We start from the raw sequence: 18,273 nt of genomic DNA, 5'->3' as shown, positions 1-18,273 counted from the left end.
GAACCACTGAACTAAACAATCTAATTGTATATACCACCTAAGTACAATAATAACATGTTAGGCACTGATGCTTCAGGATAGTTACGACAATAATTAACAATAATTCTACCACCCATTTAGACACATCCCTGTGTGTAAAGAGAAAATCAAGAGAGTGTGGTCTTTCCTGCTCTCCCTGTTAATGATGCACCCATCCAGGGCGTCATGGTGTCTCAGCATGTGACTAAGTGGGCGTGTTGCTACTGTTCAACATCACTAATCTCAGCCTGATTGAGTGGAGGACACACCTGATGATGATGATGAGGCTTACACTCTGTTAATCTTATCTGTTTTTTATACTGTAACTGTTTTCATGTGTTGGCATCTTTGAGCTGTACTCGATATAGGCTACTGGAAAAAAAAAAAAGTGGGCTGGGAATGCCTCCACACAACTCTCACAGATCATTCCCCCGATACATGAAATGCTGTCATTAGCAAACCTTGGATTACAACACATACGGAGACTTTATTCTCTGCTCAAGGCGTCATTACTCATCTATATCTTAAATGATCTCAGTGTCAAGTACAGCTCCTTCCAATTGCAAGGATCTAATTTAACAAATTAAATGAATTGAAAGTATTAAGCTTTATTTAGTTCACTTGTTTGAGCTTTGCTATTACTTATAAGCAAGTCCAGGCACATATGTGTTTGTTTTTCATCATGAAACCATATCCTCCATCTTCTTCTCCTCTATGTAATTGTATTTTCCCTCTTAAGCAATTATTTAATTTTCACAATCATTTATTTGCAGTCATGGATGCATGGGCAAGACCATATCTAACTTGTAAGTCAAAGGGGAAATCCGTAAAAGTTTGAGTAAATATATATAATTCTTACATTGAATTTCTGTTGGCAGGGTGTTTTGATTAATATCATTTCACCATTATATTATTTAAGACTCCTGAAGTGGTTTCATGTATTCAAACTGAACACGGGATTAAGTTCTGACTTGTCTGAAAAATCTTGAACATCTGCTCAAAAAAAAAACCTGTTGACCAACACTGTTATCTAGTGGCAAATATGAGAACAGCATCAATGCTGAATGGAGAGTTAAAGACTGCTGATGATGCCATTTGTATTGCACATGTTTATATGGAAGAGAATCAGATAAGAATACTTTGCAGATTACATCTTAGCCAGCATTAATCTATGAGCAATATTTAATAATAAAACTATGAATACTTTTATCTCGTAAACATTTTCAGTCATTACGGACAAAACAACACTTTGTCAGAACAAAATAATTTATTTTCAAACCCAGAGGCAATATGTGGTTACAGTCATTACAGATAACCGATGTGCATTTTACACACACTGTACACTACCACTTCCACTATCAATACACTTCTACTAAAGCTACAGTACCTCTACATCCACTACTTACTAGAACTACTACTTCTAGTTACTTCAAGACTAAAGCACAACATAAATACATTAACATACAATACATCTGCACTTGTAGCACCATTCATTGTATTCTCCTATAGACATGAAGAATAATTTAATCTAGTGTGGGCTACTACATATTTCACAGGCTTGTGTTTCCATGTGCCTCTCTCTGAAAGCCTTGAAGAGGCCTTTTCATACAGGACCATTGAAGCTGGTCACTTGTGCAAGGTTTTGTGCCTAAAATATCTCCATCTAGCATCATAACAAACCCGTTTAATTATTTATTTTTGTGATCGTCTGCTCCTTGTCTGGATTGAGGGGAGTTAATGCACCATTCTATTACAAAATGATAGAGAGAACAGTTCTCATAAGGGTGAAAGAGAAGTCTCCATCTTAGAAGGGGACGGGTCCGTAATAGGCGACGTATGCTGCAACGATGCCTGCAGTTTCAGCCATCTCGTCACAGGCGACGTTCAATTCACACACCTCTCTCAGACTGGTGGGCAGAGGAGAAAAAAGATGTTAGAAGGATGGTAAAATCTCTTAGACTTAAAGGTTCCATATTATGTTAACCTTCAGGTTCCTAGGTTCATCTCTCAGGTCCAGGTTCATCTGTCTGAATATACATGTATTCACCCGCCTGTCTTTTTAAGCCCCCCTGCTGAAAATGCCCAGTCTGCTCTGATTGATCAGTGCATTCACATCTGCGATTTTGGCATATTTGCACCATCACTGCAACAAGGCTACATGACTGTAACGGCACTGTAGCGTTACTTCTATACATAGTATAGCAGTGACATTACAACCGTACAGAAGTTCTGATGGCTCGTTTAAAGGCACAGTTTCTGAATACAGACGGTGTGCAATTCTTTGTGGATTCAGTATTTTGATAATTTCACAGTATTTACATTGAACCTTGACCTTCTTTATGATGAAAAAAGACATGGAAATCTCACGTTTTACAAAATCAGACCTCCAACTTAGATTCAGTATTTTAGCTCTGAGTGGTGTTTTTCACACCAGACTAAAACGGGAAATAAGTTTGGTCTTTGGTAGGAATTGACATTTGCTTGTAGAACTAACTGAAAAATGTATTGTTATTACCTTTCCAACTGCAGAGGGGTGGGATCTGCTGCTGGGGCAGCTCTTCTTCTCCTCAGGAGAACAGCAGCCAGGTCTCTCTTCATGACCACCTGAGCCGCTGTGGGGACAAACATCACAAACTCAAACCTTCTTGAATTTTCTTGTTTTATAGTGAAACTTTATGTTATTCTGAAACCATGCAAAGATTTCTTCTGAAGACAAAAACATACCCTCATCACTGGCTGACTCGGATGAAGATGAGGAGGATGAAGAAGAAGAAGAAGAGGTAGAATCAGAGGCAGAGTCAGATGCTGAGTCAGACTCAGAGGAGGAGGACGAGGAAGCAGATTCAGAAGACTCAGAGGAGGAGGAGGAAGAGGAGGATGAGTCGGAGCTAGAGTTAGAATCAGATGCTGAAGAGTCTGAGGAAGAATTGGAGTCGGATGCCGAATCAGACTCGGAGGAGGAGGAAGAGTCCGAATTGGAGTCGGAAGCGGATGAATCAGCGGCTGCGGGGTCAGCTGCCGCAGGATCAGCAGCCGCAGGGTCAGCAGCCGCAGGGTCAGCAGCTGTGTCTGCATCAGGGTCCACGACAACCTCTGGTTCAACAGCTGGGAATTAACGTAAAAAGCACTTTTATAGACACACTGCCAGTGCATGCATTGGTCCAAATAACATAGAAGTCAGTATCAGGAATCACAGCAATGAAAATTTGTCCTTACCTCCCATGGACCAGCACACTGACAGAAGAGCACAGATTGAGAGGAGAGTCAGAGTCTTCATGGTGCCTTGTAGTTCGTCTCACGCTCTAGACAACTTTCTTGATTGCTTGCTCTTCTTAGCTTTCCTTCAATGGCTTGCTCTGATTTTTTCCTCCAATTCATGGTCAATATATACTCTTGTTGACCTCCTTTGACAAAACAGAGGCAACCATCTGATTGGCCAGGGAGTCAAATGACAAATGTGCTTCCACTTGTCATGAAAGCTCCCCTTCGCACCCACACAGCCCTGGCACAGGGTCCAAAAAACTAATTTACCCTCACACAGACTTACTTGGCCACAAACATTTCTGGTATTCAGCTGTACGTACAGCGCATGTACTGTGTTTATGAATATATGTAGCCTATGCTTGGCTTTAAAGCCAATCCAAGACAAACAGAGTAACATGCGGAGAGACAAATCAACTTCAGGGAATTCCCCTTCTCCATGATGCACACAAATAAAAAACCTCAGAAATGTTTTACCTAATAATAATTCTAATGAACTCCTATAGATAAATGGTAAACAGTGAACTGACATATCCTATTTTCTCCAACAAAATGCCATAATTTCCCCGTCAATCCTTTTCTGAGGCCATTTTTATACTTGTAATGTTTACATCCCTTTCGAGTTTCTTTCAATCCTCACCCCTCATCATTGGGGTATAAATAATACACCAAATCCCTAAAAGTCTAAACCAGTGGTGTGACTGATCTCTATAAAAGACCCGTCAAATGTGATTGGATTTTAATCAGGGAGACTCGTTGCAGGGTTGCCTCTTTTGCATTATGTTTGCCAGTTCTGCCATTGCTGTTATGTTGCTATACTCCTTGCCCCAGATGTGATCTCCCACCCCCACAAACCTCAAACTATAGCCTGAGCTGACCACAAGCTACTAATCGAGTGACACAGTACAGCAGTAAGTCTCATTATGCAACAGAGCTTAATTAGAGTGTTGCAGTGTCCCACCAGGACCGCAGTCAGTCACTATTTTCAGATCCAGCTCCTAGCCAGATCCAGGCACGGCCAAGGCTTACCAATGCCAACCAGTGGCCCAATACACAGCCTCGCTCCATGTATTTCAGCAGATATACAGCTAAATATAAGCATCTCCCCTGTGCTGATGCACAGCGTTATGCATGCGGGTTTGGATGCAGCTTTCTGTTTATGTGATGCAGTTTAAGTGGGGCTTCAGCTGAGGTTTATGATAAAAACAATGGTATTTGGACTTTGCAGCATGGTTTTAAACCATACTGCAACTTAAATACTGTCTAGATAACCAAAAGTTTATGCACACATATCACTTCACGTATATATATCTCAGAGGGCCCCCAAACAGCTCCATCTATCATGAAGTGGGATATTCACTGCTGCTGCAGGGTGACCTTGTTGTCCTTCGTGTTTCAAATACTGTCTAGTTTTATTCCTGGTGTCAGGGATTTGTCTTGGACCTTGTGCCATGTAATTTCAATGTCTGGTCCAGAGTCCATTTTTGTGGATGCATTTTGGTGCGTGGAGGAAACACAGTTGGAGAAAACAATTGCCACAGCATCCCTGAACAGACAGGAAATACAATGTCTAGTGCAGTTTCTACATTTTTGTTGTTGCATCTTGGCTTTGAAATCACTCAATATAGACAATGAGTAATGCTCACTTTTACTTGCTGTTGTTCTGGGTTTACACATTTCCTGTTTGTCCAGCGCGAACTAGAAAACAGGTGCACAGGTCAGACACTACAGTGTATGACCTTGGCAGTCAACTGCGTAATAAACATTTTCTTCTTTTTCATTAGATGATGAGCTATCCTCACAGGTCTCTGCAACAAGACTTATCTTACTAGGACCAGAAAGGGAGAATACATTTCACTTGTTTTAAGGTTGCTACTTTGGATCCCTGTCAGTTTTTCTAATTGATTTTTTAAAAGACTTTTTAATTTCATGTACTTGTTTTTGAAGCACATTCCCCCTCTTTTAGTTGTTCAAAATGCAGAATAAAAAAACATGTGTTTGCGCAGCTTTTCATTGCTATTCCTTGAAACTGTTTTTAAATTGATTTAATTGTAGAAAGGAAGAAAGGTCCAAGGCATTATTTATCGAGGTGGCTTTTTCATGTTGAAATTATTAGTACATAATATAAAAAAAGAGCTGGATAACAACCCATGTGAAGCGACACAAACGGCCTTAACCTGTCTTTAAATGTAAACTTTAAACCTAGCTTGTGATTAACCTAGCTAAATGATGTATGGTCCTTGCTTAATTTTTATTTAATAATTCATTTTATTGTATTAATGTTTTTAAATATACTAATTTGTTATTGTATTTTATCCTTCTTTAGATGTTTTATTATTTCTTTTTTATAATGTGTGTTGTTTCTTACAGTATGTGTTAGTCTCCAATTGTTGTTCAATTTGTTGTCGTGTGTGTTTGTGTGCGTGTGCCTGTGTGTGTGTGAGTGTGCGTGTGTGTGTGTGTGTGTTTGTGTGTGTGATACAAAACTAAACCATAAAAACCTTTCACAACACAAACCACAAAAAACTCTTCCTGCTGCCTTTATCGTTCATTTTTAAACTGAAATGATTATTTTTGTCATAAAGGGAAAACACAAAGATTGCAGCTACACTGAAAGTTTTATTTTTGTTCGCTTTAAATGGTTGAGTAACACTTTTGCTTTTGAAAGAATATTTGTTGATTTCATATAATATCTAATCTCTGGATGGACGAAAAACGTTTGCAAATTTGCAAATTTCAAAATACAGAGAGAACATTAGAAATTGTTTTGTTTTTCTATTTTTCTATTCCCTAATATGCAAAACAAACCAAAATGAAAACCATGATCCAAAAACACAATACAAACGACCCATAGGCCATTGCACCTCGAGTATGTGTCTGTGTGTATTTGATCGCTAAAGGGTTAATTTGAGTTATACTGTGTGCCACTGACAAATTCTAAGAATCTGCAGAGTCATTTGCATTTCTTCATACTGATCTCATATCTCTTCCATTCCTTCCCACTTGTAAGACAGAAATCTGCACTGTAAAATATGACAGTAAAACAATTCTGAAATCCCTCAGACCTCAAAGGCCAACACTAAGATATCTAGAGGATAAATGAGTGTTAACAGCAGGTATATATTCTAAACTAAGTGGACTACACAGCATAGTATATGGAGTTTATGGAGTATATAGTAACTTCATTGTTAATGTCCTGTCAGCTTTGCCCCACTTGCATGATACACACGCATCACATCATTGCAACAAACAACCTTTCCTGTAAATTACCAGTTACAGGCATGCATTTAGACATTTCTTTTTAAACCATTACCTCAGTGTGCGTGTAGATGCTCGTAACTAAGAGAGAACATTTTCTGCTGTAGGTAAGTGCATGTGTGACCTCAGCAAGGTGTCTGGGACTTAAGGGAAATATGCTGTCATACTAAAAGGAGTTATATTTCAGATTTTGTTATGGGGTGTGTGAAAAGAAAAACATTTAAACTCAGATGAATAGAGGATCTAAAAGTGTCCCATATTTTTGCATTCAATGAGGATTTACAGGGTTTCATTAAGCCAAGTTACTGCTCAGTTAAGCGCAACAGGGTCAATAGATCTCCTGGATTTACTGTGTGTTTTGGAAACTTTTGTGTTTAGTTTGAGTAGGAAATGAAGGAGCGGAAGAGGCTTGTTTTCAGACAGAATTTGTATCCCCCCATAACTTTTGCTTAGAAAGAAGAAACTTCTCCATATTCACCATGGTTATTAGGCAATAATCTGAAATAGTTGTAAAATAAAAGACTTGGTGTTAGGGCATCATTTGTGCCTTATAGAGAGGGGATACATTTTGTGGCAGACCAGAAATGCAGTCTGACAGAATTTGTATCTCCCTATTCCTTATTCACTTAAAAACGAACTTTATCCATATTCCATAGGATTATTTAGTAAGTAGACTGAAGTACAAGTAGCAACATCACACTGTGAAAATACTCCATTACTAGTAAAAGTACACATTCTGCACCAAAATGTTCCCCATCAGTGTTTTACTATTATATACGATGTTTCTGGATTAATATTACAGCAGCGTTATTAAACAACACTGTTTCAGCTTTGCAAAAGTATGAAAATACATTCATATTTAGCTTGTTAAAAATATCATCCAACACATATCTACACTGTTTTTTTGTAAAATTCTAGAGCAGCTGCAATTATTATACATTAAATAAGCCCGGAAGAAGCCTAACCTACTTATTAAAATTACACAATTGTACATCACATTTATCAACATCATGTATACATGAAGTAAACGTCATGTGGACATCAATAAATTGCACATCAAATCATCATGTAAACATCAAATACATATCATCTAAATGCTCAAGGTTCAAGGTTTTTAAGCTTAACTATTACAGCAAAGTCATCTTTGGCAATGAAAAACATAGGTCTCAGGCCCCCTCCGGCAAAACTCATTAAATAAGTAAGGGAAGGAAGATCCCACAAGGAACAACAAAGCATGAAAAAAAAAGGAATAAAATATAACACAGTGAAAACATTTAATAGAATAATTTATATTAGACAGTAATTGCAAGTGTACTGTAAATGTATATGACTAATAAGAAGAAACAAAAAATATAGACTTGTAAACCTAGTATAGTATGTACGTGTAAATGTAGTCAATGCACTATATGCCTAATGATAATTATAAATAAACACAAAGGAGTAAAAACTGTTGTAAAACAGTAAGTATATAAAGAGGTAAAATTATGGTAAACTGGTGAAGTGTCAAGTGATGAGCTCAAGAGTTCATGTAAACATTATAAATGTGACTTTTAATTACCAGTAATTAGTGGCCATACTGTTTATCAGCAATATTATTCATTATTAAATGATTTGTCATCATGGGACTAAGTATCTGTTAAAGGGGCATTATCTTACAGTCTGCCTGGTGATGGTATAAAAAGCTTTATGTAACACTGTCTCATCTGTGAACTATAGCAGATGTAAACAAGCTCAAATGGCAGGCGACACGCTGTATTTCCATCTGGTCTCTGAGAAACGTCCACCTGCCAGGCTTTCCCAATTCCGCCGGATGCATTTGCTTGGCAGTACAACACCACTAATTACACTGATCCCAAGCTTGGCCTTAGAAAAATTCCCTTCTTGCTTGAGCGAATAGTTCTGGGTCAAGCTCAAACATTTTCACTCTTGATGTCTACAGCCCATCTGCTGTTCTTTTATAGAGGTTTTATTGCTAAATACTCTCTTTTATCCATATTTAGAGCCCAATATGTTTTTGAGTCATATGTCTTTAACTGAAAGGGATAGTTGAGATATTTTGAAGTGGGGTTGTACTTATCCATAGTCAGTGTATTACCTACAGTGGATGGTGGTCGGCACGCCCGCATTTTGGAGAAACAAACAGAAACAGTACATGGAAGCTAAACAGTGTAGCCTATGATGTGGACAGGGGCAGCAGCTAAACATGTTTTAGCCACCTAAAACAGCCCACCTTAAAAAAACCACTATATTTAGAATATGCTGCCATCAGACAGCCCTTTTCTTTGGCACTTTATTTTATCAACAGGAGAACGCTATTCCTACGCAGATGTGCAATTGTTGCACGCACCGCTGCGGATCAGTTGTTTGAGTCAAACTTTCTGCAGTTTATGCAAATACAAGAAAATTAAATTGAGTGATTATGATAACAACGACAAAATGTCGTCCACTGTGGAGACAAGAGGATACCATATTGAACCGGGGTATACAGAAGGGAGACTGAACAGACAAGAGAGAGAGGGGACAAGTTCTGTGGACAGTAAAGGACTGTCTGACAGCAAGGTAAAGCAGTGACAATAGTCTAAATAAAATACTTTCAACACTCCATAAAATTTGAGATAACTTGTATCTAGTAGCCACTGTGGTGGTAAGATGTAATTGCAGGCGAGCCTGTTCTGTCAGAGCCCTCCATCCTGTCATGTTCACAGTCACTATGGGTGTTGACTTTTTTTTTGCTTTTTTGTAAACTTTATTGAAACACATTCACCTCTCTACTTCCTGTCCATCCCCTATATGTTACCCTCTTGAATACACACACACAGACACACACACACACACACACACACACACACACACACACACACACACACACACACACACACACACACACACACACACACACACACACACACACACACACACACACACACACACACACACACACACTGTTATACTTACTAGATGAAAGTCGAGTATAAGTATAACTTTAAGCTGCTGCCCCATCTACAGCAGTACATTGCTTTGCTTCTGTGTCGGTATGCTACTCCTGCCTGCTTCTCCAAATTGGGAGCGTGCCGACTACCATCGACTGTAAGTATGACACTGTTCAGTTTTTCATACAATCCCACTTCAAAAAAATTGAAACTATCCCTTTAATTATATTAGTTTGATACCCTGCCTTCAACTGTGTGGTAAATGGTAATGATAAATCGACTTGTACTTTTATAGCGCCTTTCTAGTCTTCTGACTACTCAAGGCGCCTTCACACTACTTGTCACATTCACCAATTCACACAGGCATTCACACTGTCTTGCACAAGGACACTTCGACATGTGGACCGGAGGAGTTTATCATTTACAAATGATGTTCACTTTTATTTACAAACTTTTATTTCAAGGATGAATCATATGAGGAACTTCAGTGCTCCATATCTTCCCAGTCTGCTTTCTGTCAGTTTCTCTGAGGTCCTTGTGTTGTGGTCCTGACAATAACATTAGTGGACAGACTAACAAACTCCGCCAGATCTCTGCAACTTGCGGTCCGCTGACCGAACCACAGACTGGCTCACGCTCGTGTAAACAGACAAAACATAACACACACATGGGTAGATAAGTGAGGATATATGATACAAACTTGCAAATGTTTGCGCTGTTTCTTTTGTGTTGGTGGGAAGAAATCTCAGGGCTTGACAGTCTAACACGCAACCATATAGTGTCTTCACAGAAGAAATAATGCACATAATTTCCATTTAGTCTTTAGTCATAATTTAATAATTCGTTTACATTTGTTTTAGACTCCTAGAGCTCCGTTTTGGCTTCTGCTCCTGCCTGCTTCACCTCCTGAAAAAACAAAAGTGTAATAAGTGAAATACAGCAGAGAGGGAATATATGACTCTTAATTACCTCAAGTGTATTTATGCAGTGTTTAACAGACAAAATACATCTATTGGACAGAATGAGGAATTAACGTATTCAATCTCAACAACAGTGGTGCATTATGAAACTTTCTTTAATATATTTTGACTCTGCTTCCGTCTCGTTTTATCTGTCAAGAATTGGTTCAGTTTCAAACCAATATATAGTTTTATCATGATTCAAAGGTAGAGGGTGTCATGTGCTATAAAGTAATTTGAGGCTATACATATATTAAAAAGTTACAGTCAGTGCCATCCCTTCTCAAGTAATACTTCTGTCGAAAGTTTCAATAGAAACCTGAAAGAAACTGTGATTGAGAAAAAAATGTACAAAACTGCAGCTTGATTATTGTGTTTGGTTGTTGGATTTTATTTAATCCTTTACTTAAAAGGGTTGTCTCACTGAGATCTGGATCTCTTATCCAAAAAAGACCAAATAAACATTTAAAATTTGAGGTAGAACTATGGACAGACGCAGAAACAATTCACAGACAAACAATCAGATTTTCACAGTCAAGAAAAGCATCTAGATGTGAGATGGCCCAGTTTATTTCCTGTTGCAGTGCAAGGAAAATATAGTATGTTGCAGTGAATGTGAATGACAACAACTGACAGGAAGTTAACAAGGACCCAAGCTGTTGTCTAGCAACGGAATTCCATCCAAAAGGGGTGATAAGAGAATGTAACTCCATTAGGGCCTGAGCAGCGACGAAGTTGTCGGAGGGACCTTTTGGTTTTTGTTAAAACTTTTCTTATTATTATTCTGCCCTCAAATGAATTTCTTTAGAAGGCTTTATCATATTCGAAAACTCCCCAAACTTTGCAAACTTGTCAAATCTGGTGAAAAATGTGATATTTTATTGGTCTCATGCATGGGCGTGGGAAACTGGCTCAACAGCGCCCCCTAGAAACATGCTAAAATTGAGCCCCTCGATGAGGTTTCACCTACAGTTATGAAAATTGGTAGGCACATGTAGAATGGGGAGACGCATATAAAAGCCTCTTGGAGCTATATCCTAAACCCAACAAGAAGTCGGCCATTTTGATTTGAATTTGCATTTCTGTCCAAAATTCGCCTTTTAATGTTGTCAAACTTTAACAAACTCCTCCTAGAAATTCAATTCTATTTGGAGCTCATTCTGTTCATATGAAGTATAGTTCGATATGAACAAAAGGTACAGCTGATATTAAATATCCTGTGATCTGACATTACTGTATTTAAATGTAATCAGAGAGGTAATTAAGTAATGTTTGCAGTCCAATGAGCAACATACAATGCTTCTCCCTTCTCCCTTTGTCTTTTGAGTAGCAGAGACTTCATTTGTTTCGATGCAAAAGTCCAATTTTGACCTTTAATGTGCTTGTTATGTAGGTGCTTGTTAGGTAGGTGCACCTCATTTTCAGAGGAGAATAGCATTTTTAGTTAGTTTTGTCATAAATTAATCTGAATATAATCAGAAATATAATATATTTTTTATATAATTGTTAGGGAACCTGAAGAGAGTATATTAAAGACCAATGGAATTCACTGCCTTTTATAACTTTTATACCAGTCGTGACCACAAACTGACAATAACCTTGGACCTCTATCCGACACGGAACACTGGACAGTATACCTTTAGAGAGACAAGACACCTGCATTGTACTACACTGCATTACTATCTAATTTATATCAGTATATGTCATTTTAAATGCCAATTTAAATGCCATCTAATTGGCCACCGAATTTATTATTTTTTAAAACGTATATCATTTCAGTCTCTGTAGTGCCTCAGTTTGTTGATATCCTGGCTCTAACTCTGGTCAACCAGACTCTGCGTCACACCGAGCTGGAGCTCTGTGGTGTAACTGAGCAAATTAGTGCAGAGAGTGAGGTTTCCTGTCTTTTGTGTGGCACATACAATTTACAGTGACAGCGAGAAGTGCTTGCCTGCTGTAGGATTACTAGTGTGCGCTCAACTCACTGCCACTTTCTTCTCTGTCGCATTATGAGTGAACAGGTTCTCCAGTTTGGTTTAATGTGCTGCTTATTTTAAATCACCAAACTCTTTTTTGCTTTAAATTGTTAAAAAAAAAAAAAAAGGGCACTCTACATGTTACAAAAAAGACTTCCTCTGAGTACTTTGAGCCACATCTATATCTTAACCAGCTGTTGCAGCTGCCAGGTTTTAATACATCTAACCATCAGTAGTGGCTCATTTTAGGTAAACCTTAATGACTGCTCACCTTCAGTTCCCCTCGTAGGAAGGAATGGCAGAACTCCTGAACTCGTTCAGTAGAGACGTCTCCCTCAGGCAGGAGCCACTTCATGTCAGAGTCACCGTCATAAATACCAACCCGAGGGAGGTCCTGTGACTTGAGGCCGAAGTAGCCCAGTGACCGGGAGTTGGACGTCACTGCTCCATTTATCAGCACAAACAAGAACTGGAACACATACTTTTTTATGACTTTCTTCAGTGTATTAGAGATTATATCGAGTAACCACAGAAATGAATCCTCTACTATATGTTAGGAAAAATTACCTGCTTGCATTTTTAACTATTATTTTGCACATGAAATCATGATATTCTCACCTTGCCTGTGAACTCAGGGGCCAGAGCTCCCAGTCGGTCCCTCAGCTCAGTGTATTCTTTACTCCCCCTGTTGGCAAAGAGCAGGAGGTGTGACTTCACCTCTGAATTGAACAGGCCCACTGCGGTCTGAGGAGAAAGGAAACAGCATATTATATACAAAGAATGAGGGTTGGTTATATTCCATCTGAGGATCTCCTTTTCCCAGAAGCCTCTCACCTGACCAGCTCTAACAGTGACGGACTGGTTATTTTTTCATAGGGTTATTAAATCTTTGTACAAAAATGCATGTGCCTATTTACTGTTATCAGCCCTGCTCAACCTTCATGTTGGATTGCATAGGCAGTGAGGGTTTAATTTGCTAATAGAGATATGTCGGGAGAGTTTAATTTTCCTAAATTATAGTTTTTTTGTGTGCAATTCAGGTAACATCAAACTGGTGTTTTGTTGTTTTGAAAAGTTACGTCTTTTTTATAAATATATATATATATATATATATATATATATATATATATATATATATATATATATATATATATATATATATATATATATATATATATATATATATATATATATAAATTATGTTTTCTCAAGGCGATGTGTTCATGTTGAGAATGGCTTTTATTTGTTTTTGCAAATTAAATATTCACATTTTAATGTTCTTGGAATACTCTGAATACCAGTGATGGAAAACAACTAAGGGCTTTTACTCAAGTACTGTACTTAAGTAAAACTTTCCTATACCTGAGAATACATGAGTACCTATACCTGAGTGAGTATTACCATTACATGTAACTGTATAGCCTACTTCTATTCCATTTCATTACAGCAGGAAAATATTGCACTGTTTACTCCATTTAATGTATCTGACAGTTAATTTTCAGATAAATTCTAGGATTTTTTTTATTATATATTTTCAAGTAAGTAACTTATAGAGTCAGTCAGTATAGAGCTAGTTTAAATAGCAAACGTTGGTAAGCTACAACATTAAAATGCTGCTTACATATTGATACATCAGGAATAATAATCTAAATCTAAATTTAAAGTTCTACGGTATAATAAAACATTTTACCCCTTTTTCAATTTTGCACTTGGCTTCAGTGAAAATATATTTTTAAGACAAACGAAGTTAAACTTTAGGCTCCAGGAAAGCATTTAATGTCAGATAGTGACGACATGAGCCGGACTCACCACTTGGTTGTATTCTGTGATGTATCGGACCTCGTTGGTGCTGATGAAGTTAACAAGACCGTCAACTTCTAACTTCTTGGCTTCTGCAACAACTAGGTTCTCCTGGTGGTTATCTGCCTGGATCACATGACACACATCATCACTATTGTCAAAAAATCGTATCACATTTATTGTACAAAAAGATGCCTCATATGGTGCAGAATACCTTTCTGAAGAGGGCGATGGTGTCTGAGGAGAGGCTGTAGTCCGCCCACACCTCTTTCTCAGTGCAGATTGCAACAGGGACAGAGTCAACTCGCTTTGCAGCTGCAGTGAGTTCCTCAAATCCGCGACTGTCCTCTCCCTTAGACACAAGTGGAACAGAGAGAAAGTTACATTTCATCTTTTCATGTGCAATCTTTTACTTTTTGCAATTATTTTTTCCACAGTTTGTTTTTCTGTAATGATTGCAGTATGTAGTGATTTTGATACCATTTCTTGACTTTTTCCTTAACATATCTGGACTATATTGTAATTCTTGTACAGCCTTCTTTGACAACGCTGACATATTTGGGGAAATGTGCCTTCATCCATGTGTAGGGAGTGACATAAAACATCCAAATCTAGGCATGCACTTTGAGACACCCCAGGTGCTTATATGCAGTGCGTATTTCCATTTGTGCTATTTTATACTTCTACTTGATAACATTTCAGAGGGAAATATACTTTTTTCCTTTTATATAAAAGATGAATTTATAATTAGAGAGCATCTTCCCAGGCCCCTACCCAACTTTCCACCCCCTGCCCTGGAAGAGGGGCAAGGCACCACACCCACCTTCAAACTCTGCCTTCATTTTTTATCTCAACCCTGTAAAGTTTCATGGCTGCATCTTGCTCTGTTATCGGGCAAGGGGCGTAATTGTACAATTGTGACACTATCACGGCAACAAAATCTATCCACAGACAGGCAGACATATTAACACCTGACAAAGTACTAAAATCCCGCTGCAGTAGGTGTCTCTAGGATCCACACAGACTCACAAGGTGAAAACAGTACCAGCGTCGCTGTTGATACTGTTGAAGGTTATGTATTGTTTTACATTAAAAGTAGACAGCAGTGTGGTTAAAGTCCAGTCAGGTGTAATATTAATACACTGTTTAAATGCTAATGCCCGTAATAATAACTCCAGTAATAATCCATTCTGATGACAATATTTAAATTTTTACTTGAGTAACATTCTTAATGCAGGAAATACACTTTTATGGCAATCATTTTACACTCCAGAATTGCTACTTACCAACCACAAGTGATTCAATCTTTTTTTTTCAGTATACTGTATAGGACATCTTACTTATGGATGCAATGTTGGGCATAAAAGACATATTTCAACTTTCTTTTTGTATTTTTCCTGTTACTATTATTTCTCCTCAAAGAAAAGTGTCAGGGGCAGAGAGAGAGAGTCAGAGATGGAGAAAGAAAGAATTACACCAGCACGAGAGAGATGAGGCTGACTCAAAGGAAGGTGAATCATGTCTATTTCCGAGACAGTATTGCATGAGCTCTGGCAATCCATTTTATCATTTTACACCCTGTAATATGTGTTCATTCCCAATGAGTCACAGCACCAATATTTTTGGTCTCTTCTTGCCTTCGGTGTCACGGTCTATATGCCCTATCCTCATGTGCTCTTTCCTACGTTCTCCTCTCATGAACCTTCTCCCTGTTTGTTTACTAGAGGGTCAATGGAGCCAATCCCACAAGTCTTCAGATGCACATGTATTTCCTGAGAAGTGGCCCGCCATCTTCCCCCGCACACAGAGTCTGGCCAAAGGGCTCGCCTCTGTGGCATAGCCTCTGTCTTCGCAGCACCAGCACTGCCAAAGGTGTGGCCACAGGAAATATATTCTTCTTCCAGATCTATTCGTGACAGCAGCTTCACCAGCACCACGGTGCAAACAAATGCTGTATTTTTGGAGCCCTCATTGTCTCATTTTCAGCTAATTTGTCTGATCATGTCTGGTTTGCCACACGCATATTAGCACAATAAACAATGCAATATAACAGCCCCATGTGGGCTTTTTTGAAAGATGTCTGAAAGATGATTTGATTTTTTTCTCCTTAATAGGCCTAAAGTTCATTTCTGACCTGCAGGAAGCCGATGACCACCACTTCAGCAGAGTCGATGAAGGCCGCAGCAGCTTTGATGTCAGTCAGTCTGGGAAGGGCACTGTCTGGGAAACAAGATACACAATTCAGCATAGTTTGTACAGTTGTCGTCCTAACAAAACTAGGAGTCTACGGCTGAATGCAACATCAGCATGCTAACATCTTCGCAATGAAAACTGCTTACATGCTGAAGTTTATCGGATATATTGTTTACCATGTTCCCCATCTTATTATGCTTTACAGCTGAGACTGAATGTCATTAGTTTTGCCGGTATTTGATCACAAATTAACGTATTCAAAAACGACAATATTGACATGATGATCGCCAAAGTCATTCTTATTCATCCTGAGGGGGATCTGTGGTTGATTGTAATTACAATCTATTCAAAAATCCTTCAGAAAAGTCAGGATCATGACAGTAGGATTCATCCTCTGGGACCATTTATGTATATATATCATGTTTACCATATTTCATGACAGTCTATGGAACAAAACACAAAAATGTTAACCCCATGAGGTAGTGTTAGAGGATCACCAAAATGATTAGGGTTCATCTTCTGGGGACTATTGATGTCCAAATATACAACATTTTACACACTTTTATGGGACCATTGCAACATTTCTGTTCAAATTTCCACAGAGGAACAGAAGAACTCTAGAGTAAAACCAAGAAGACACTTAAATCGATTTACCTTTCTCTGTGGCAACAACAGAAGACACCAGGAGGAAGAAAAACAGAGTGATCAGCATGTTTCAAATAATTTGACTGTCAGGGACGCAGGTAAAGAAAACGAGCATAGAAGGCCCAAAGAGACTTTGCAGCTGTTTGACTCTGTATGAAGAGTCGCGTCACCTCTGCTCTGTCTGACGCTTTGCCACATGGCAGTCGGCTGCGGCTGCCGCAACTTCTCTGGGATGTGATTGGAGGCTTTCATGAGAACCAGCCAGGTGTTCCTGAGAAGTGGGGGTGCTGGACATTGGACTACGTGTCACTGTGCGACAGGAGATGGATGTGAGTGTGTGTCTGCGCTTTGGTGTGGTGGCAATTTGAGGTTCGGAGGGACAATAATGACCTTTGTTTTTATGAAACATCACACACCTTTTCTTCTGTCTTGTTAGTAGCATCTTCTGAACAGCTTTGACATTGTCTTGTGTTGCACTGCATTAAATAACTCTGTTGTGGCGGTGACTGGTGTCGGCTCTGCTGACACTAATTTATATCCCGTGAGAAGGCCTGTGTGACCAGTGAAGGACCAGAGATCAGCCGGGCTGCATTTCAGTACATTCACCACAGGAGGGACACAACTCCCAGCCAATCCCTTTGTCACCATGCAGACGCCTGGACGCCTTAATGTTGCCTTAATGTATAGTATTTAGTAATCTAAGTTATGCATATGTGTTATTACAAGACACCAAAGTGAACGACAACATTTTTATCATTTTTACTTAACTAATATTCACATATTTTATCTTTAACTTTTTATTTTGTTAAGAATCTTTAAGTAAATTGAAAAATTATTATTATTAATTATTATTATTTATATAAATAATATTAATTTCAGAGGCATGTTTATTCTACATCCAGTGACATCTGAGGAATTCATAATAAACAATCCAAAACACAAAACATGTTACAAGAACAATATTCAAACACATCAATTGAAAAACCTAAGGCGATTGATGTTCAGAATTTAAAAACAACAACAACAACAACAACAACAACAAACAGAACGTTATAGCAAATATTTACACTTGTTTTTATGGAAATGCATTTCAACTTGTACATCAACTTCCATGTACATCTTTATCAATTTTGTATTACTGCTTACTCTTGAAACTTTGATACATTTTATGCAATAATTGTTTATATATTTTTACTCTTTTTTAAAGGATGACTATTGATATTTTATAGGGTA

The 18,273-nt window shown here is 38.3% G+C and overlaps 2 protein-coding genes across 2 annotated transcripts; both read right to left on the bottom strand.

Moving 5' to 3' along the window:
* Positions 1–1,266: 1,266 nt before the first annotated feature.
* Positions 1,267–3,370, bottom strand: bglapl (bone gamma-carboxyglutamate (gla) protein, like). The gene is made up of 4 exons (XM_083924241.1): positions 3,235–3,370; positions 2,743–3,123; positions 2,534–2,630; positions 1,267–1,925 (listed from the first exon to the last, which is right to left on the bottom strand). The coding sequence occupies exons 1-4, from the start codon at positions 3,293–3,295 to the stop codon at positions 1,823–1,825; spliced, it is 642 nt and encodes a 213-aa protein (XP_083780367.1). The 5' UTR covers positions 3,296–3,370; the 3' UTR covers positions 1,267–1,822.
* Positions 3,371–10,316: 6,946 nt separating this feature from the next.
* On the bottom strand, positions 10,317–17,107 carry erp27 (endoplasmic reticulum protein 27; the record flags this gene model as incomplete). The annotated part of the gene is made up of 7 exons (XM_083923210.1): positions 10,317–10,373; positions 12,674–12,871; positions 13,021–13,146; positions 14,212–14,328; positions 14,417–14,554; positions 16,337–16,422; positions 17,050–17,107. 7 exons carry the CDS (start codon positions 17,105–17,107, stop codon positions 10,332–10,334), a joined length of 765 nt encoding a protein of 254 aa, XP_083779336.1. The 3' UTR covers positions 10,317–10,331.
* Between the last annotated feature and the right edge of the window lie 1,166 nt (positions 17,108–18,273).

The sequence above is a fragment of the Echiichthys vipera genome (assembly GCF_963691815.1).
Source record: "Echiichthys vipera genome assembly, chromosome: 2".
In the NCBI taxonomy this organism is placed as follows: domain Eukaryota; kingdom Metazoa; phylum Chordata; class Actinopteri; order Perciformes; family Trachinidae; genus Echiichthys; species Echiichthys vipera.
This window is presented reverse-complemented; position numbering and strand designations above follow the sequence as displayed.